Genomic DNA, 21,897 nt, shown 5'->3' with positions numbered 1-21,897 from the left:
AGGGATGCTTAAGACAGCCCACAGTGAAGAGTCATGCAGTCCAATATATCAGGGGTATCAAAACTCAGAGACCTTCAGGAGGGCTGGGTCAGGGATGATACAATGGAGGCAGGAAGACAGTGGCCAGCTTAGGATTTCATGATAGACCATTAAGAGGAGGGACAGAGGGGTAGATCTGAAATGAGATTCCAGAGATGTGCCTGAGGATGGAGAATCCTTCCTCAGCAAGGACAGGGAAGCAGCTCTGAGACAGCTGTACTGGTAAAGTGAGCCTACGTTGTGTGGCTTATGGACTAGCACTACGTGAAATTCCTACAGTAACTGACTTGAAGCAGGGGGCATGGTCCTTCTTTGAAAGAACTCCATTATTCCCTGCTTGTCAGGCCTTGTGTAAGCTCTTATGTGTCGGTGGTGTGAGATTACATCACCTCCGAAGTGAAAATCTCTATAATCTATTTTTCCCACCTCTTTGTTTTTAACTCTAGGGAACATTTCTAATAAAATTGATCCCTGCCCTAGGGACTGTGATCTCTGCCTCTTCAAAGAAGTCCATGACTTACAAGCTAAGGTAAGAGGGAGGCTGCTGCTAGAAAGACCATGAAAACAGCAATCACTGGTTATTAGCTTTGATTTCTTAAAATGTATTTCCAGGTTGAAGGTAATTTGTTCTTCAAAGCAGGTTTTGAAGTGGGGGACACACTGAAGCAGCTAATGTCTGACAAAGCTACAGAGCCAGTAAATTTTTATTGCATCCGATTCAGACCTCTCTGAGCTATTGAGAAGTTTAGTTTAAATTAATCTGTCTGGGTGATTTTCCATCTTGAGAGGACAATTAAAAAATGTGTTAATTGTGCTGTGTTTCGGGGACTCACTTGGCATGATCAGAGCTGCCAGGAAGTGTGTGTATAAGCTATCTCATATTTTATTATTTATATGTTTATTGTATACAGTGCCAGAGCCAAAAATTACACAGGACCAAGTACATACGAAGCTATCACTGTGCTATACTCCCAGACCTAAAAACAAACAAACAAACAAACAAACAAACAAAAAGCCCCAACTCAGGAAACTAAATTAGGTGGCCTGGGCTTCAAAAATATTGTCTAACAAATATTTACTGGTATTGCGAACCTAGGTTTTTGATAACTATTTCTAAAATTTATTTTTATATAGGCTGAGTGGTTTTAAACATGATTCATCCAATTTAGGCTGGTTATAAAGTTGAATTAGCTGGGCATGGTGACATATGCTTGTAATCTCAGCACTTGGGGAAAGGGTAAAACGGAAGTTTCTTTGAGACCACCGGCTCCCGAATAATGACATGGAGAAATTTTATATTTATTATAAGCTTATGGCACTATAGCTGGGCAGATTCTCAGCTATTTTAACCAAACTATACTGGCCTGGCCTGCGTCCCAGCACATGGCCATTACCATGAGTCTCTATTCTACAGGGTTCTTCCTTCAGTCCAGCTACTTTACCTCAGCTTCCTTTCCTGTCTCTGCCAGAAGTCCCACCTCCCTCTCTTGCCTCAGCTGTTGGCCGTTCAATTCCTTATTTAGCCAATCACAGAGTGATGGAGAACAATGTTTACAAATACAGAGGCAGCAAAAGCTTAATACAATGCTTAACAAAATGCTTAATATAAACGACAATACCAAGGCCTGTACTCAGTTCTCTGGATGCAGAAATCAGCATTTGAATAATACAAAGACAATCTTTACATAGTGCACAAAACCATCACTCCAACAAGACAGAGTGAGCAAGATCACTAGTTTGAAGTCCGCCTGGGAAGACTGTCAGAAAGATAGAGAGGGGAAGGGGAGGGAGAGAAGAGGGCGGAGGTAAGAAGTGGAGAGGACAGGAGGAAATTGAAATAAATTCTTCCCTGGTCTTATCACTTATATAAAATGTATCTGAATTGTATTACTTACCTCAATTCTCTACTTTCGCATCTAATTAAATCTAGTCATGAGGGGAACAAGGATTTTTCCATCAACAGTGGACCAAATGAGTAATGATCATACTGTAAGAGTTGACTATCACCTATTACATGGCCATCTTAGTTGGAGTAAGGACACCATATATATATAGTTCACAGAACATTAACATTGCCTGCTGAGGCATTGTTAGAATCTGTTCACTGAAAAAATAGCGGAAGGATTGAGGGGCCAGTGAGGCGGGCCAGTGGACAAAAGTGCCTACCATGAAAGCCCGGTGACCTAGATTTAATCCCCAGAATCCACATAAAGTAAGAGAGAAAGAAGTGACTTCACAAAGTTGTCCTCTGATCTTCACATATGCACTATAGCATATGTTTCCACACCAATCACACACAGAGACACAATAATAGTAAACATTTAAAAGAGGATAGATGCTTTAAGGGATAGATCTATTGAAACAACTTTCTTGGCTTGTTAAGACTAACTTTAACATCACATTTGCTTTCTTTCATCTATGATTATCAGGTCATCATATATAGATACATATATATATAAATATATATTACTGATTACATATATGTAATACTACTGATCTAGAAATAAGGAATGACTCCTAATGATATCCTACTATAGTCAGAATTCAGCACATTATTCAGCCGTGATCAGGGAGGCTTCTTCCTAATGCTGAGCCCCATTGCCGGCCAGGCAGCGCAAAGAGAAAGAGACATTGGAACAAATATATATATGGTAATATCAGCAAATTCAGAAACAAGGGTATGTCATATTAATTTGCTTTGATTTCTGAATGCACCTGGTGTTTGTTGTTATCCATGGCTTGCAATACTGTGATCTTATTAACATAGGCCTCTTAGTCTCAGATCTTCCTCTCCTGCCATCTTAAAAAACAAACAATAAGAAACTGCTGAGCATCGCTCTCACTGGCACTGACGTTGCCCCAGCTCTTATGATCTTCCCAGGGCAGTTCAAAAGCATCTGTAATCCTCAGGATTCAGCCTTCAGACACTGTTTTCTCCTTCCAGGGCCACCTCCTTTGATGAGAACAATTCCCTTGCTCGTCATCTGGCCAGATGGCCAGGTGAACACTCTCCCCTACACATCATGCTCTGAGTGCCTGCGAGGTGTCAAGGGAAGCAGGGCTGCCACTGAGTGGAGCTGACACAGTAAGGCTTCTCTACAGCACTGTGACCCTGGGCTCTCTCTCCACTGGGATCCCCATATCCTCACCCTTGTCTGTGATCCCAAGGGCTTAGGGAAAGAACTATGATCAAGGGGCAAAACCATCTGAACAAGAATACTGGCACTCCGAACTTTATTCTTTACTGGACACTCAGATAGATCTAGAGGTCATGAGCTCAGATCATCTTGAAGCCTGCTTCCTTCCTTTATTCTACTCGGCTTCCTAAGTGCTCACCATAAAGGCATCAGAGAGGGGGCTGAACACCCACTTCATCACTTATACCATACATCATACTGTGCAGATTCTGCATTTACCTTAATATTGTAAAAGATCTGAAGGCTGGAGTGATGGATCAATGCTTAACGGGGCATACTGTTCCTGCAAAAGATCTGAGTTCCATTCTCATACCTGTATCACATGGTTTAAAACTGTCTATAATTCAGCCTCCAAGGGGTCCAGCAGCTCTGTCTTGAATGCACATCTGTACTCAAGTGTGCTCGTATCCAGGCCCACACATTTAGACATAATTAAAAATAAAACAAAATAAAAAAAGAAAACATTTGAGGGCTAGTGTCTTATTCCTAAAAAGAATTACATAAATATAAAATTATATTATAAATATATTATAGTAGTATACATAATAAAATAACTATATGATACAATATTTAAAATTGTAAATATATAGTATGATATACAATATTTAAGATACATTATCATTTTACTTGTGATTTCTGTTTATGAAGAAAGTCATAACAGATTAGTTCCACATACAGTTATAAGAATATGTGAGTCTTAGTTGACTTTCATTAAAATGAGATCTGATCAGTGTAAGACAAATAGTGTCTCAACTTCTAAGACTAAGCCTTCAATTTGTGGTCCTTGTCCACTTGTAGTCAGTTGGTGTGGGTTGTATGCTCACATGCGTATGTCTGGCTTCTGATGGTACTCTTTTTAGCTTCTCGCTACAGCACTGGCATTATGCATTTAGATTTCCAAACCCTCTGAAGACACATCTGCTCTTCACTTTATGCTGCGCGTGGCAGGGAGGTCTCTCCGTGCTTCCTAACCAATGCTGCATCTGAATAGCAATCCCCATCAACCCGATGTTTAGTCCATCAATGTGAAAATCAGATTCAGAGCAGAACTCTCTCTTTAAGTATTTGCTTTTTATGTCTGTAGTGGGTCAGGATATGAACAGCCACATACATAATGTCTATCCTGGGACATTCTAGAACAGACTTACATACACTGGTTTCCTTTCCAAAGTACAGATAATAATGTGTCTAAAGTACTACTGTAGGAAGACCACACTCGGGGCTCCAGTCTTTAAAGACAGCGTTCTTCTCCTTCACACTTCAGACAGGATGTGAATCTGGAATGGACCAGAGTGTCTCCTCTGTCTTTCAAGTGTTGACACTACTTTAGTTGAAGCCTTATTTATCAGCCATATAGGAAAGATAACAATTTGTGCTTTAGTGGACTTCGGAGAGCATTAGATGCCATGGGAACTGGAATCAGATTTTCATACAGGTTTTTCAAGTATAAGTCTTCGACATTTGTTCATATTTAAAAAAAATAAAGATAAAAACTCTTTTTTTTCTTGTTTAGGGGACTTTTTTGAGTTTTAGAATTTGTCCGTATATTTCTTTATGAGTTAACAGCTGGAGACAATGTTCATTTTTGCTAGTTATAAGGTGAGTGAAACGACCTAATAACTGTTTCTTGAGCATCTAGTGTATTCTTAGTATCATGCTAGGTGCTGTGAAAGACCCAGTGACATACACAGAATCCCACTTTGTCATTAGTTCAGTTGATGAACAGCAAAGATATTCATAGACTAACCAAATAGAAAGGAATGTGATGGCCTCTGGCATAAAACACCTGCATTTCTGTGAGTCAAGGTGGTGGGTGTGGAAGCCTAATCAGCAGAATAGACATTGGCATCCATTTCAGCTTTCTTTTATCTTTACTTATTAATTTTATGTTCCTGAGTGTTTCGTACATATATGTTTTTTGCCATTTGGTGCATGCCTGTTCCCTTGGGATCCCTTATCACTAGGGTCACAGATGCTTGTGAGCTGCCATGGGGCTGCTGAGGATCAAACCCAGATCCTTTGGAAGAGCAGCCAGAACTCTTTGCTATTTAGTCATCTTTCAACTTTCTATCAAGGAAGATAGCATAAGACAAGAATTTCATAAAGAAGTGGAGTCAACTTATGATTTAAATGGCTACAAAGACATTTGAGAGAATTCAAAGAGCTCATATTCTTTTCAAGAATTTTGACACTCTTCAGCTTCCATAGCGATGAGGTAATTAAGAACACCAGTGTGAATAATCTGATCAGAACTATTCTTATTGTTTTGAGAGCTTTACAGGCTAAGAAAGATAAAAGGGACCACAAGAAAAAGTATCTGAAGTTCATGGCTGTCATAACCAGATTTTGTTCTTAAAGTAATCAAACCAATCAATTCCATATAAAAGAAATAAGCCTCCTTGGCTTCACTGGGGATTTGATGACACATTGACCCCACCTGGCTTTCTACAGTCTTCTTGGTTACTGCTACCTGCCAACCAAAGCCAAACTTTGCAATTGCAAAATAAACTCTGAGTTATGCTGAAACTTGGATCAGCTGAGATGAAGGCATTTCAAATAGCTGGCCCCTAACAAATGACATCCTAAAGCACGAGGAAGAGATGGTTTTAAGGTGACTGTTACAAATACAACACCCAGTGCTCTATTGTCCAAGGCTCATATACTACTTTTTTTTCTTCATTAATTACACATACACTTTATTTACTTTGTATCCCCCCTGTGGTTCTCTCCCTCCTCCCGTCCCAATCCCTCCCTTCCTCCACCCTCTGCATGCATGCCCCTCCCCAAGTCCACTGATAGGGGAGGACTTCTTTTCCTTCCTTCTGATCCTAGTCAATTAGCTCTCATCAGGAGTGGCTGTATTGTCTTCTTCTGTGGCCTGGTAATGCTGCTTCCCCCTCAGTGGGAGGTAATTAAAGAGCAGTTCATGTCAGAGACAGTCCCTGTTCCTATTACAATGGAACCCATTTGGATACGAAACTGCCATGGGCTACATCTGTGCAGGGGTCTTAGGTTATCTCCATGCATAGTCCTTGGTTGGAATATCAGTCTCAGGAAAGACCCCTGTGCTCAGATTTTTTTGGTTCTGTTGCTCTCCTTGTGGAGTTTCTGTCCTCTCCAGATCTTACTGTTTCCCACTTCATATACTACTTTTTTTTTTCATATACTACTTTTTAAAATTAGCATTTTTGCTAAAATATTCCAGGAGGCTCCTGTACATGAAACAGGTAAAACTTGAGGTGTTTTGGTGGAAGTGGAAGAGAGGGCCCTGCTGGGTTAGATGCTCCCTACCCCACTTTCTACTATAGCGAGGCTCCCAGATATCATAGGCTGAATGACAGCTCTCCCTAGCTAGTATAGTGTTGCATGATTCTTTCAAACACTATTAAGTTAGCTTCCTAGACACTGTACAAGTGCTGAGCTTAAGGTTATGCTGACAGGAGTCCTAGGTTAAGGGATCCAGAGGTGAATGGAGGCAAAGCTAGTATGCCATGGTGTGCTAAAGCAGGGAGTGGGAGTATGCGGAGTCTTAAGAACTCAACAAATCCTTGTTTCCTGTTTCCTTTTCTTCCCTATAGACTGGCTATTTACATTTCCTTTCAAGTGTCTTATGCTAAGAACCCATATAAGGTACATTTCTTTTTAAATTTAGAGCCAAAACCCGGATTGAGTGTGATAGCATGATCATGGTTATGTTTTCCTTTTAGATGTAAGGTCAATTACAGATGTCATTTAGTATGCTTTCACACAGTGGACACCCATGCTCTTGCCCTTGTGCAGAGAAGAGTTTGAGAATGCTAAGTGTGAAGCAAGGTAAGAAGTAGCACTGCCTTGTTTTATAATTGGTGATTCTATAGGTCATCCTGGAGAAAACACTTGAATCTAGGTGACCATTTCATCTGCTTTTAATAAATACTTCATTTTTTCGTTTATTAATTCTCCTAACAAGGGTGATAGTTTGGCTGCTCATTCTGTGAAGGAAAGATCTACCATGTGGAGACCCAGAGAGCCTGAAGATTATTCCGGGAATACGTCTTACCTGGAGGAACTGGAGAAACATCGATTTTCAGTTTGGTGAGTGATTGCATTCTGCACTTAATTTTTTTAATTTAAATTCTTTGACTTCAATAAATCTGTCCTTGCTAAATCTGTCTCTTATTTATTTAGTCTACAAATATTGATTAAATGCTCATTGTTGACTATAGCATGCATACCTTGGCCTGCAGATGGTCACAGTTCAATGATAGATGTAGGTGTGTACATTAGTATACTATGATGGATGGCTTTAAAAAAATATTTTCACAAAGTGCCACATAGAAAATGTGGGCATCCCCAGCAAAGGGCCATTAGGGACAACAGCCTGTGGGCAGCTTCCACTGACATGACTATGGGAGTAGTCAGACTTGATCTTGGAGAGTCAGCCCAGAGGCAAACAACCAATGACAGGTTTGGAGATGGTGTGGAGGGATCTGATTGGTCCCTCAAAGCTATATAATGTGTTTGCTCTTCTGGAATAAACAAGTGTGATCCTCTCATCCTTGAATTACATTCACCTGACTCCCAGTGTCTATGTGATGGCTCCGTGCCTCTCACCCCCCTCAGCCTTGGACCCCCTGTCCTCACCCACAGGCTGGACCCTTGGAAGGAGGACCAACAAGAAAAGGTGATGACCAAATTCCTCTGAGAAAGTCGGAGTCAAGCCTTAAAGAGGAACCTGCACTATGAAAATAGAGGTGGTGCAGTGGAGGCAGAAGCTGAACTCTTAACTGGGGTGTGGCTGGCTGTATATGCTGAAAGCCTCAGTTCACTTATGATAGTTAAGGTCCAGGAAGACCTTAACTATTGCTGTTATTTATTACTTGGCTCATGCTTGTGGTTATATATGTACAAACACATGTAACACATGAAACAAGTGAGAAAGTGTTAGGAGTGGAGGCCCTGAGTGGGAGCGACCATGGGGTTTTTTAGTGATGTGTTTATCTAAGAACTGTGTCAGCAGTGTAACAGAGGCAGCAAGCTTGCCGAAAAGAGACAGGAGAGCCAGTCAAGGTCATCTGTTCCCATCACTGCTTCTCTGCTCGCCCCAAGATCTTTTCATTGAATGGCTTTCCCATAGGGTAGTGCACCTGCCCTGTGGTTAACCACCTTCATTCTCACTCTTTCACCCAGAGCTGCTGTATTGAGGTCATAACAGTAACTCAGATATCATCATTGAGTCACATATCCTGCTGGCATACACTTGACTTTCAAGCACATTTATCTATGCTTTCTACAAGTGGAAAAACTGTGGTCTCCAGGCTTAAGAGGACATTGTTTTCTGTATAAAGGCACTAATTCCCATTTTAGTGCCTGCACTACAGAAGTGAGTTCGAGGCTTCACCTCTCTTGATTCATATTCACACATAGCTCTCTGAGAAGTGCCATTCAGGCAAGTCCATCCAGGTACCCATTTGCTGCCTTCATAGTCTTTCATTTTTCCCTTCCTGCAACCTTTGTACAAGCCTTAGTCTCCATATTACTTACAGTTGGCATGCCTGAAAAATCTAGCACCAAGTTCTGCTGACAGGCCAAGAAGGTGGACATCCTGGGGGTAGCTACAGTCATGTCTGAATGAGTAGCTGAACTTGGAGAAACACTTTCTCAAGTGGTCCTGTTTGAATAGTGCACCTGAACAGCTCTCTCTCTCTCCTCTTACTTTGTTTTTCAAAAGAAAACCTTTCAGTCATTTGTATGCACCAGAGCCTTGAATGAGCATGGTCTTGGCTTCAAATTACCTTTGATCTAGTCCCAGCATAAAAACATTCCGTTTCGGCTTGATGATGCCAGTTTTTATTAGCTAGAGAAGCAATGCCTACATTTGCTACATTTCATGTTTCTTTTTTTTTCCTTTCTTATCTGAACTACTTGATTTTCACATGTTTCTGAGCTATTTTATACTCACTGTAAATGTGGCTGAAAGCAGACAGCCATAACCCTGCCACACTCTGAGTGGTGTGCTGCTTTGAAATTTCTTCTGGCCTATATAATAATTCAGCCTCACTCAAATGTCTAGAGCTAGGGAAGAGTGTAGCAAGAGTCTTTGCCAGGCTGTAATTTGAATGGCCCAAAATCTAATTGCTGGTAGAGTCCCTGTTTCCATCTGAAACCCTGTAAGTATAGTCATTGCTGTCTACTTTTCTATCAACATTCTAGTCTTAAAAACTTTTACCAAAACAGTTCATTAATCTCAGCTCTCAGATCCATAATATTTCCCTACTCCAGAGTGCTCAACTCTTCCATGTTCTTCCTCCATACCAATTCCAAAAGCTCACAAAGAACATGGCGAGATGTGCTGCAGCAATGACCCCACTCTTGGCACCAATTTGCAGCATTTGGTTCTTTTCTTTTTGCTGTGACTAAACACCTGATAGAAGAGACTTAGAGAGGAAGGGTGTGTTTTGCTTCATGCTTCATGATGGGGGAGGTATGGCAGAGAGGCTCTGCTGTGTATAGACAATGTGCCCCTCCCTTGGCAGCCATATCACATAGCATCAAACTGAGACCAGAAACAGATGTGACCTTCAAGGATCACCCCCGGTGATACATGACTGCCAGTGAATCACGTATCCCAGAGGTGTCACAATCTCCCTAAACGGCACCATCATGTATTCATACATGAGCCCATGGAGGACATTTTCACTCAAACCTTAGGATCTCAGGGCTGTGCTTCTACACTGTAACTCCGGGGCTGGACCAGGGCCTTTCTCTACATTTGTTAGTAAAACATTAACTTCAGGATGCTTTGCCTTTGTCTTTCTTAGCAACTAACCATCTTATACATTTTCATTACCAGTGCTGTGTTTTGATTCACAAAAGGTTGAATGACTTGCAACAGCCGTTTTATTTACTCACAGTTTTGAGGGCTCTGGATTCAGGCAGGACAAATCATTAAAAATACTATCTAATTGTTCAAAATTAGTCATGGGCCAGCTAGAGAGTGTACATGATAATTCCTGATGTAAGAATTGAAAAGGCGCCTCTGCAAGAGAACAGGTTGGCATGGAAGACACTGCATCTGTCTTGAAGACATGATCTAATGCACTGCATTTTGCTTTACGGATTCCTAGGTGGGGATCAGTCATTGTTTCTAGAGTCAAATCCTCACAGAACAACACAAAAACATGATGGCTTTCAAGATAGATCAATCTGGGTAGGAAATCCAGTTCTGCCACGACTTTGGACACTTAATGTGGTTAGCCCTTTTTGTAGCTGTTTCCTCTTTTCTCAAGTACATCTGATACTCATGCCCTCCTCTAAATGCCTGTGGGTTTTTAGTTACTGTGAGAGTTGAATAGATGATGTACATGAAGACTGGAACACGTAGATTCTTAAGGAGGGAAGCTATTGTTCGGGAGCATTTCATAGAAAAGCCATGTCTGAAAGTTAAAATAGAGGACTCTTACACTAAAAGCCTGGTCAGTAGCTTGTAGGACTCTAAGAGATGGACCCAGGAAATGGGCCCAATGGAAGGGAGTTTGGTCACTAGATGTACTGCTTTGAAGGAGAGGTTGGGACTAAGTCTTTTTCTTGCCCCTCTTTTTGGATTTCAACTAGTATGAGGACTTGAGCCTCTACCTCTTCATCTGTTTTTTTGCTATATCGACACAGGCCCAAAACAGGCCCATGCAACTGGGAACTGTAAGCTTTGGAGTCATAAACCCAAACAATCTTCTCTTTGAAGATGTTTAACTCAGGCAATCTGTCACAGTGACCAAGCACTGAGTAATATAAGGGTGTAGGTTATTCAAGATGATTTGTCATTATGCACAGCTGTCTTCCTTTTTCTTTGCCACACACACTAAGCTCTGGATGACAAGAGGGCTTTTGTGCTTCCTGCCTTCTCTATCTGGAACGTTCACCCACTCCCCAGTGCCATGGTTAGGACAGACGACAGATCTCACCATCAGCTGCATTCTCCAGGGCAGGCTGTGCCTGGTGATAAAACACGAAAGCAGAGTGTGCTCCTGCTCTGGTTATCTTCTTTCTTATTACTCTGTTTCCTTTACATATTTACTGCAACTTAAAAGAATATTTTCTGTTTATTTGTTCGTTGTTTGTTTCTGTGATCTCACCTTATACCAAAGCTGCGGTAGAAGGCCCTCTGAGCCTGCAGTACGTGCTCTTTAACTTGATCTGATCAGTTCTTGTTAGTTGAGCGAACAAATGGACAGACAGATAGTGGGTGAACATTCTTTTCTCACCCTATTGGCTGATACATCAGTTAATTTACCTCCAATCATTTTCTTCTCTTGACACTGCTGCTGTTTTTAGAAGGGCAACATGAAAGCCTTTTGGTTTAACCAGAGCTGAGGATGTGGGAGCCAGTGCAGTGATGTAAACATCTGTTTTCACTGCTCTCAGATACAATCTGAACAATTTCCTTGATTCTTTTTTATTAGAGCTACTAAATCACATGCCGGTGCAGCCTTTGCCTAAATCCTCTCCAAATCCTCATAAGATGCGTTTAGCACAGAACACTGAACTCCCTGACTTTGAAGCTAAATATGACATCAAGTGGATAGTGTGAACCCTGCTCCAGCAAGTTTGAGTGAAGTTTTCCCTCTGTGCATGTCTTGAGTGCTCTGTTTTATATGCTGACTCATTCTGACAGCACCATGCTTTTTGTGTAGCCATCAATTTCAGAAAATTTGGTAGATTTCTGAAATCCTCAGTAAACCATAGTCACCTTTCTTCCCCCTTTCTTTTCTTTTCTCTCTTTCAACATATGGACACTTCGGTTAGTCTTGCACAGTGGCCTAAGAATGTGCAGCGCCTGTCATTCACCTCTGCCCATCTTACCACACGGGCATTGTACTATCTGACATCACAAGAATGAGATTACAGTTCAATAAGATATTTGGAGAGAGAGGCTATCTCCACATATCTTTCCTACAGTATCTTGCCATAATTGGTCTCTTTTGCTATTAGACAGTTTTTAATTCTTTGCTGTTCTTAATGTAGACATTTAATTTGGCCATGGGTAACTATGCACAGAAAAAAAAAACACATAATATACAGAATTTGTTTCCACTCATGGCTTCAGGCATCCACTGGTAGTGGGCAGCTGTCTTAGAACATATTCCCTACAGAAAAGAAGGAGTCCTGTTTTATTTTAGGTCAAAAAAGACATTGTCCACTGGGAAGCTTTTAATTTAATTTTTTTTTCCTGTGAAAGCAGGGACTTTGGGGAGAAAGCTTATAATGTCCATTCAGTTAATTACATAAATAACCACTCATTTGGCTGTTTAAACACAGCCACGGAATCCCATTGCCTGCGGAGCAAATTGGGTTCCGGGCTTCCTAATGCAGCACCTTAATCTTTGTGCAGTGATTTCTCTGAACAAGGAAGCCAGGGCATGCGCTAACTACCCCTGGAAGCTGAGCTGGCGAGTGTTGGTAAGCAGCAGACACCGCTCCATTGGTTTCAAGAAGTTAACATAGTTTTCCAAGGTATCTAACTTCCAACTGGGGAGAAGGTTCCAGTCAGGAGGCAACCTTAATATGATCCCATTACTATTCAAATGCAACCAGGCGGCTAAGCACCAGGAGACTCAGACACATTCAGAGCAGGAAGGGATCTGGGGGATGACTTGGTTCAACCTTGTCAGTTCATACAAGTTGCATAAAGCTGAGACATGTTGGGGTGCAGTGACTTGCCTGAGGTCACGGAGCTGGCTAGTACTGGAAATGAGCTGGGTCCCATTTCCTTTCTATGTCCAACCCAGTTGCACAGCATGAGCTTGTCCTGAGAACAATGCTGTTCTTTTCCAGAGTTTTCCTGTTTTCTCTCCATTGCATTTGATATTTATCAATGTATTGATAAGAAAGTGCTGATTTTTTTTTTTTGAGAAAGCCCATTTAATGGATTAATGCAAGTTTCCTTCTGTCAGGGAAGGGAGGGGCAGAGGTGCAGATGTTTGCCAAAGGCCATGCCCACTGAGCCCTTTGTATGTTCCATTTAAGAGCTTATGTGTCTGCCTTGAGTGTGTTGCTTAGGGAAGGTGTGACTGAACCCTGCAGGAAAGCTATCGTTAATACACGGGACATACTTCGCTTTTTATAACACACATGTGATTTGACATTGAAATAGAATGCAGATGCTTCTTTGATTGGCGTATTCCCCATTGTGCTTCCGTAAAACTCCTCCACATATGGTCCGTCTCATTCCTGAGAAATGACTTGTTTATGTCATACAAGCAGAGCAGATTGATTTTACAGTGAGCAAGGAGGTTGACGAATTGCATATTGGAGAGAGATCCTTGTCTCAGCAATCTAAACACTTGAAAATTAATGTTGCCTTTTGGAAAAAAAAAATCTCTCTTGATAGGCCCATGATCCGTCCTAGGGGTTAAATAGAACCACACCTGTTATCTCACCAAATAGTATTGTCCGGGTACTTTCGATCACCTCAAAACCTAATGTTTATTTTTGCTGGTAAACATATCCTGAGACCTATCAGGTCAAAAACTGCCAGTGTTGTTCCCAGAGAACCAACCCCAGACAATTCAAAATCTGCCCATACTGTAGACAGAATAATGTAGCCTGAAGTAGGTAGAGAGTAATATTATGTCTTTATTTTTCATGCACAATTTAAATATACAATTCTTGTGTGAAGTAGCTTACTAAAGGACCTCTCTCTCTTTTTTTTTCTTTCACATTTTTGCTGTAAAGTTCACTGAAAAGAACACTGTATTTTCACACCTGTGACAATAGACTAATAACAGGCAGGGCGTTAACTCATTCTCATTCACCCCAGCCCATTTGATGCTCACAACTGTCATGTGATTGATTTTAGCTTGGACCTGAACTTAGGGGCTGATTCAGGCTAGGAAAATGTCACTTTTTTATTTTCTGTTTTGAGACCAGGTTTATCCAAGTTGTTCAGGCTGGCCTATTGCTCCATTCAGCAACATGACCAACACATAATTTTAAGCTCCTCATTTCTGTGGGTGCAGTTACTAGACACAGCCCAGCTGGTCTCTAGCCAGGGTCTCTGAAAGGTGTGCTTGTGGTTTTAGCTGTGCTATCAGTTGGAGGATTGAGTGAGGAGGAATCCCCTTCACTCTCATTCAGATTATGAGCTGAATTTTATTATCTGCAGCTGTGTGGCAGGGAGCCCCAGCGTTTTGCTGGCTCGGACTGGGAAGCTGCCTGCAGCTCCTGGCAGGCCAACTGCTGTTCCATATGATGTGGACTTCTTCCGTACAATCAATTATTCTCCGAGTGATGTGAGGGAGTCTCAACTCAGGTGGATCCATTTTCTCAATTGCTAAGTCAGGAGGGTGATTTCCCATGTTCTTTCTCCAAATGAACCGAACTGCCAAAATGACAACCAACTCCACAGACACCAAGAACCAAGATGATGTATTTCCTATGAAGAACCCAGTGGATGGAGTGAAAGAGAAAGTAGAAAGGAAAACAGTGGTTCCCCAAGTCACAAAAGAAATAGGGTGAATTAACAACTAATTATTTCTGCAAAGTGCCTTCACCTTTGCCATTTTCCAATCACCAGGAGTCTAGAATAGGTCCCACCCTCACTGCAGGGGAGGGACGCGTGGGAGTCAACAATCCCAGGGTCTTGTCTTGGCATGTCCTGGAATCTGTCTCTCCTAGGAAGTCAATGGTACAGGCTATTGCTTTTCCAGTTGCAGTGGCTGTTTCTGCACTGGTTCAAGAATTAACCATTCCACATGGAAGATTGTAATCCAGTCTGCCTTCCCATCCTACGGGCAGACTTGAGGCTGGAATCCCCCTGCCGCTGTCTGAAGATCCAAGTACAGGGTTCTCGTATTCCCTTCTTCCTCTTAGAATGCTCTCCAGCTTCAGCCTTCTTTCTCAGGGCCCTGATTGTATGATCATAGTCTCTCTAGCCTCTCACCTACCTACATCTGCTCTTTTTTTTCAGGTGGATTTTGATTCTGCTTTTATGAGAACTGCTTCTTTCCTCCTTTTTCTACCATGCAGTTGATATTTAGAAATCTTACCAAAAAGATATTCCCTAACAAGACATCTTACTGATCATGAATTTGAATATATGTATAAAGCCATAATGGCTCTGACGAATGGTCTCATTCCTTAGACCCCATAGCCTACTGAACCACTAAAATCACAGCCCATTTGGCCTAATCTGCTTATGTATTAATAGTATAACAACAGGGAATTTAGGTTCCACTGACATCCACTAGGACCCAAAGCTTTGATCTCTCTGATTTCCTTCATGTTTAAAAGCAAGAGTTATACACTGTTAGTTGGGCCTCCTCATTTATCTTATCTCCATATTTATTTATTTTTGTTTATTATCAAGATGTAAATTTTTTCATTTATTATGTTTGTATGTATGTATGTATGCATGCATTTATATGGATAGGAATGGCATGACGTGTGTGTAAACGTTAGAGAACAACCATGGTAGTCAGTTCTATCTGAGGTCAGGATTGACCTAAGGTCTTCAGGCTTAGTGGGCCATCCTACTAGCCTCTCTTTCATATTTCTTATCAATGAAGCTATCTCCAATGAAAGTAGTAGATAGAAGTCTATCATTCAACAGGAATGGTCAGGTATTTGGTTCTAGCTGCTGAGATGTAAGGACCTGCGTGTTCCCTTCCTTTTAAGGAGGAAGAAAGCTGCTTTGCCCCCTTCTCACTTCTTCTCTGTAGTGTCATTGTGGTAGGTTATGGTAGTAGAAGGTGCTATGGGTGTCTGTATCAGGACAGAGAAAATAGGAGCGTGTTCAACCCAGCACCCTACTGTATTGTGTTTTTGCTTCTCGACTCCTTTCACTTGTTAAAAGTTCCAATACATGAGATAATGAAAAGAATAGTTGTTCAGAAACTCTGAGTAGCTAGTAGTTGGAAAGCACTGTTGAGGCAATGAGCCTTTCTAAATGTTTTTCTTGTGTAGCGTGTCCTTACGTAGTACAGATGTTCACTCTTCAATTCAGTGTTTGGCAAGTTTGAGTTGTAGCCAAAGGTTCTGGATAAGTAATAAAACAATCGCATTTTTGTTCGGGACCTCACTAAAACATAGTGTGTCAGTAGTTATCTTTTAGTTTAATGTGTCTTGGAAAATGAGCACAGTGTGTTACAGGAGTCTCTTCCCTATAGACACCACACCGATTCAGTCGGGAAGATGGAGAATGAGGTGAACAGAATTAATTTAGTCAACTGTCTGGAAACGTAACATGACATCAGTGATAAGATTTAAATATCTGGGAACTTCAGCTTACGGGCCTGTCCAAACTCAAGCTGTGTGATTTAAATGATGAAAGGGCAAAGCTGGGCTCAAAGTAATGTAGGGATTTATTTGATGCAAAAACTCAAATGACCAGTAAAACAGATAATGTACTGCTGTAATAGTTTGCAAACAACATCAAGAAAACAATTGAGTGGGTGTATTTGGAGCTTCAGGCATTGTAAATTCTTTCACTCTCATATACTTTATGCCTTCTTTAATAAACTGGAGAGTCTTGGGCCAGCTTCATCGGTGACGGTAGGTGGTCATTCATTTCACAATCCACTAATTTTCATGATTATTCAGTATTTTATGTTACCTAAACAGCTTTGGATTTTGTCTTACTCAAATTGTAATATGGCAATCGCTTATATGATTTCAGAATCATTAATTCAATGGGTGTTTTCAGCACATAGAAGTTACTCCCTCATCTCTCTAAAACAGGCACAGACTTAAGGGTTTTAAGTGTGACAATGACATAAACACATCAAAATACACAACAGTAGTATATTTACCTACTGAGTCATCATCAAGAATGCTAAGTGCATGGACAACAAAGGAAGCTGCATGTTCCTTTTGTGGAGACAAATGCCCAGCTACCTTGAATTTACCTGTGTTTTACCAGGTGAAATCTTATATGCTATGGAACAATCAATAAAACTGAGGTTATTTAAGTTTTTATGAACTTTTTCTCTACATACTCTCACATAAATTTTACAGGAAATATCAAGGATGTACCATGAGCATGTATAATAATTTACTTGCCCTCTTCCTCTTCCTCCTGACTACCTGAAACTTGGGAACCATTGACAGCCTCTGTTCAGTTGTCACAGAGTCCATGTCAGTGAGAACACTCTCAGGCTTATCATCACTTATGATTATTTTTAGGGCCATTGTGAGGAGTTTTTATGGTTGAAAGTTTTTAACCTAAAAATCTATGATTTTAGTTTTTAAATGATCAGTATCCATGTTGCTCACCAAAACCTCAGATAAAACCAAACCATTGCTCTGTCATTGACTGTGTATGCCTGTCTTCTCTATGCATCTACCTATCTCAGGATGTAACATTTTAAACAGCATTTAGATCAATTAGTTGCTTGATTGTTTCATTGAAATTTCAACATTTCCCACTGCCTTCTGGAGTCATTCTTTAGTGACTAGAAATTTAACACTAGTGCTACCCAGTTCAAAGTGTTACAAACAACAATGCATCACTTCAAAACATTACAACAATAATTACTTAATTAACTGATTGGACGTTTTAGCTTTATGGTCTGCCCTTGAGCATATTGTTGTTACAAGATGTATGATGGGAGGTTATATTTTCCGGCATTGTCTTAGTTAGGGTTATGATTGTTTGAAACACCATGATCAAAACAACTTGGGGAAGGAAGGGTTCATTTGGCTTACACTTCTTTATCACTGTTAATCATCAAAGGAAGCCAGGACAGGAACACAAACAGGGCAGGAAGCTGGAGGCAGGAACAGAGGCAGTGGTGGGAGGGATGCTGCTTACTGGCTCATTCATGGCTTCCTTGGCCTGCTTTCTTACAGAACCCAGGACCCCTAGCCCTGGGATGACACCACCCACAATGAGCTGCCCTCTTCATCATTACTAATTAAGGAAATTCCTACAGACTTGTCTACAGCCCCATCTTATGGAGGCATTTTCTCAACTGAGATTTCCTCCTCTCACTTGATTCTATCCTGTGCCAAGTTGACATACAACTATCCAGCACAGGCACATTCACAGTTTGAAGTCCTGGGCATGGCAATCCCATGTCCCACATGTGATTCTTCTCCCTTGTCTCATCTAAGTCCTAAATCTCTCCATGACTGAGAAAGATAGTTCGTTATGAGGCCAGTTGCCCACTGATATTCATTTTATAACTATCAAGACCCCTCATCACTACATAATACTCAGAAATTTTCTTTGACAGAATGTCTTTCTCAGATCTTGGTTCAGACTTGACTGAAATTTGGTGCTGGAGCATGTCATCTTCTGAACCCTTGATAAGGCTGGCATCACTGCAAACTCAGCTGCTCAGCCAAACTAGAGGTCAACACCAGAGGAATGGATGAGCAAACTGTGTCATGTCTGCACACAGTGGCATTTTTAGTGGAAGAATGAAGTCCCATGTTTGCAGGAAGGTGGTCATATTAGGTGACTTAGCCAATCTTAGGCAAATGCTGCATTTTTTTCTCATTTTTGGTTCCTAGGTTTTATACATATGCATAAAATCATGCACATATAAATGTTATAAAAATAGATGTAAAACTGGGTAGAAAACAGAGATTAATGGGAAGTTATAGGGGGAGAAAAGGTAGGGTAAGATGATATGATGGGAATATGCCCAACATATAGCCTATATATTTATAAAAACAATATAAGCAAAAATATATTTTTCCATGTTGATAACAACTGATGCTAACAGGTCTTAATTCCCCACAATGCACTAATCTTCCCAGCCTTCAAAACATACTTGAATGTGGGGGCAGTGCCAACTTTCTGTGCTTCTGACTGTAATGAGAGGGCATTCTGATACCAAGTCACTTAAGAAATTGCAAGAAAAGTTCTTATGCCTTCAGTACATCTGTAATGAGTGAACGTTTCTCTTCACACTGTTTTACTTTTGAGATAGCCCTGGGTCTCCAGGTCAAACCAGAGCCTCAGTGTCCTATGTTGTGTCCTTGTGACAGCTCCACCAGATGTCTTCCTTCCTTTCTTCTGGTGACCACGATATTGTGATAACCACTTTATGATTTTCAGATCTAGAAAATGAGTGTCTAGACTATTAAATAGGCTTTAATTCTAAGCTCCCCGTGGAGGGATTTGGGGGGAGGGGAGGAATTTGTCATAGTTTGTTGACAGGACTGATGAACCATGTGGTACAAACTTGTCTGCAAGCAAAGCTATGGATTGTGGGAAGACCTCAGAAATGGAACGCCTTCACTGAAGCAAAGCGTGAGGGTTTTTTTTTTTTTTTTTTTTTTTTTTGTTGTTGTTGTTTTTTTTTCCTTTGCTTCTTAGGAGGATTGTTTGTTATTCCCCAGGGACGTAAAACAGGAGAATTGGACTCAATAAGAGTAAATCTTACGTTTATCCTTATCTTGGGTCCCTTTCTGATTCTGGCTGACAGCGGATTGGCGCTAGGGGAGTAACTGGAGAACAGTGAATCTCGGGATATCTTAAATTAAAGTCGTTCCGGGATTTATCAGGCTTCAGCAATCTCCTCTAGATAATTCAGTTTATGGATTTGGGGACTGAGATTTTTATTCTTATGTTAAATTTGATTTTTCACCTTTCTACTCTCTCCCATCCCCACCCCTACCCCCATCAAATCTGTCAGCTTTAATTTTGCCTCTAAGCAAATATCAGGCTAAGGAGTTTGAAATAAGGAGTTTGTATTATTCTGGTGTTCTGCCTCGAAACATAGATCAACACCCCTTTTGCTACCGTACCCCCTCACTGCATCTCACCTTACCCCTCCATCTTTGGATGTTAATCAATAAACATTTTCTATTTCTCTTCAGTCACATGCCATCTTCCCCCCTCTTGTACGCTTTTAAATATGTTGGTGTTAATCATGTAATTACAGCACACAGACTCCATTGTCTCTCTGCTTCTTTATTATATTTCTTTTCCTTCACCTCCAATAGCATCTAACATCAGAGACTCAAATCTAAACATCTTCTGAGTTCCAGGCTTAGATCGAATTCCAGCTCAGTATTCAGGACTTCAAAATTAAAGGAGACAGACTGTAAAGTTCCAGCCTCTCTCAGGACCCAAGTCTCTCCCCTAACCTGACAACTGTGGCATCATCACACATGCTCTCTGCTGTAGCACCCATTCAAGGTTTGGGAAAAATTCTGCATATTCCTCACATTTGTTTTCTGTGTTTTGTTGTTGATTCATTCAAGATGCATTTGTTAGTCACCTACAACTGTGTTAGGTTTTGGAGCTGGAAAGATGTATGAAATGGTTATATATATTACCTTTGTGATGCATCTGATAATTGTTTTAAATTCTGTGTCACTATAAGTCACACTCTTTTATTTCATACGGGGTTTCATAAAAGATGTGAAGTTACAGACATTATTCTGTGCCTTGTGCCCTCTACTTAGCCCTATGGCTTTAAGTCTGTCTTGTTGATGCATGAGACTGCTTCCTGTTGGATTGTCAGAAACAGTATCAAAGAGAACATGCATCTTCATGGTGCTTTGTGAGAAGGTCTAAGGTCTCTGAACTATGTACTTATGCATAGGATTGCTGGACCCTAGTGGAGAGCTGTGCTTTGCTTATTTATTGACAAGAGGTCTCACATGACTCAGGATGACCTGGAATACCTGACCCTCTAGCTTCTGCTTCCCAAGTGCTGGGAATTGCAGGGACTTGCCCGTGCGTGGCCACACAACCGTTATCAGACTGAAGAGTTGTGGAAAAGGTACACATGTCTTCTACTGCCCAAGAGTGCACAAAGGCTCTGCTCTCAAGAGGCTCTCTCTGCTCCAGCACCTGGTCTTCTGATGTGATCCATTTCAAATGACATCTCATTATTGCTTGTTTGATCTATCTATCTATCTATCTATCTATCTATCTATCTATCTATCTATCATCTATCTGTCTATCTATGTATCTATCTATGTATCAATGTATATATATATATATATATATATATATATGTATGTATGTATCTATATATCTCTCTATCTATCGATTTCTGTGTGTGTGTGTGTGTGTTTTCAAGACAGGCTCTTTCTGTGTTGTCCTGGCTGTCCTGGAATGCATTGTGTATACCAGGTTGGTCTTGACCTCACAGAGAGCTGCCTGCCTCTGCTTCCAAGCTCTGAGAGTAAAGGTGGGCACCACCATGCCCAGCTTTTTCACTATTACTTTAGCTTGCAGTAGTGACAAGTTGGAGTGCTCTTACTTTTGTCTACTTGCTGTTGTTTTACCTTCTCTGGGGAACTCGCTTATTTACCATTGTCATTTTATATGAAAAGTTTGGCACTGTTTGGTTAATGTGTGCAAATGTCTACAGTTTTGATATTTTTTCATCTCCTGTCAGATTTTGGCATGTTTTTCTGATTTCTCATCTGTCCATTCAATACCTCTTCTCAGCCATCTGTCTCTGTTTTTGTGTGTGTGAGTGTGTGCATGTGTGTGAGTGTATGACCTGTGTTAAGTTGAAACCTTTAATTATAATGTTACCTAATTCCTTGTATCAGCTATGGTTGTGCTTTTTTGAGTTATGTTAAAAAAAATTTCCTGCACCCTCCATCATAATGGTATTCTCTTACATTTTCTCCTTTCTGGTTTAAAATTTATGATGTGTTTACTATATATATGCATCCAATTAGAGTTCACTTAACCTAACTTTGAAAGCAAATT

General features: G+C 40.8%; 1 protein-coding gene across 1 annotated transcript in view; it reads left to right on the top strand.

The window, feature by feature from the left end:
- Window positions 1-21,897, top strand: part of LOC110559926 (uncharacterized) — a gene marked incomplete at its 5' end in the record, with an annotated part of 297,183 nt that overhangs the window by 138,856 nt on the left and 136,430 nt on the right. The window contains 2 exons of the mRNA XM_021655579.2: window positions 486-568; window positions 7,186-7,310. Coding sequence (XP_021511254.2) covers window positions 486-568; window positions 7,186-7,310 — 208 coding nt within the window. The remainder of the gene's footprint in view (window positions 1-485; window positions 569-7,185; window positions 7,311-21,897) is intronic.

Source organism: Meriones unguiculatus, chromosome 19 (assembly GCF_030254825.1).
Source record: "Meriones unguiculatus strain TT.TT164.6M chromosome 19, Bangor_MerUng_6.1, whole genome shotgun sequence".
Classification (NCBI taxonomy): domain Eukaryota; kingdom Metazoa; phylum Chordata; class Mammalia; order Rodentia; family Muridae; genus Meriones; species Meriones unguiculatus.
Note: the sequence above shows the minus strand (reverse complement) of the source record. Positions and strands in the feature narration are given on the sequence as shown.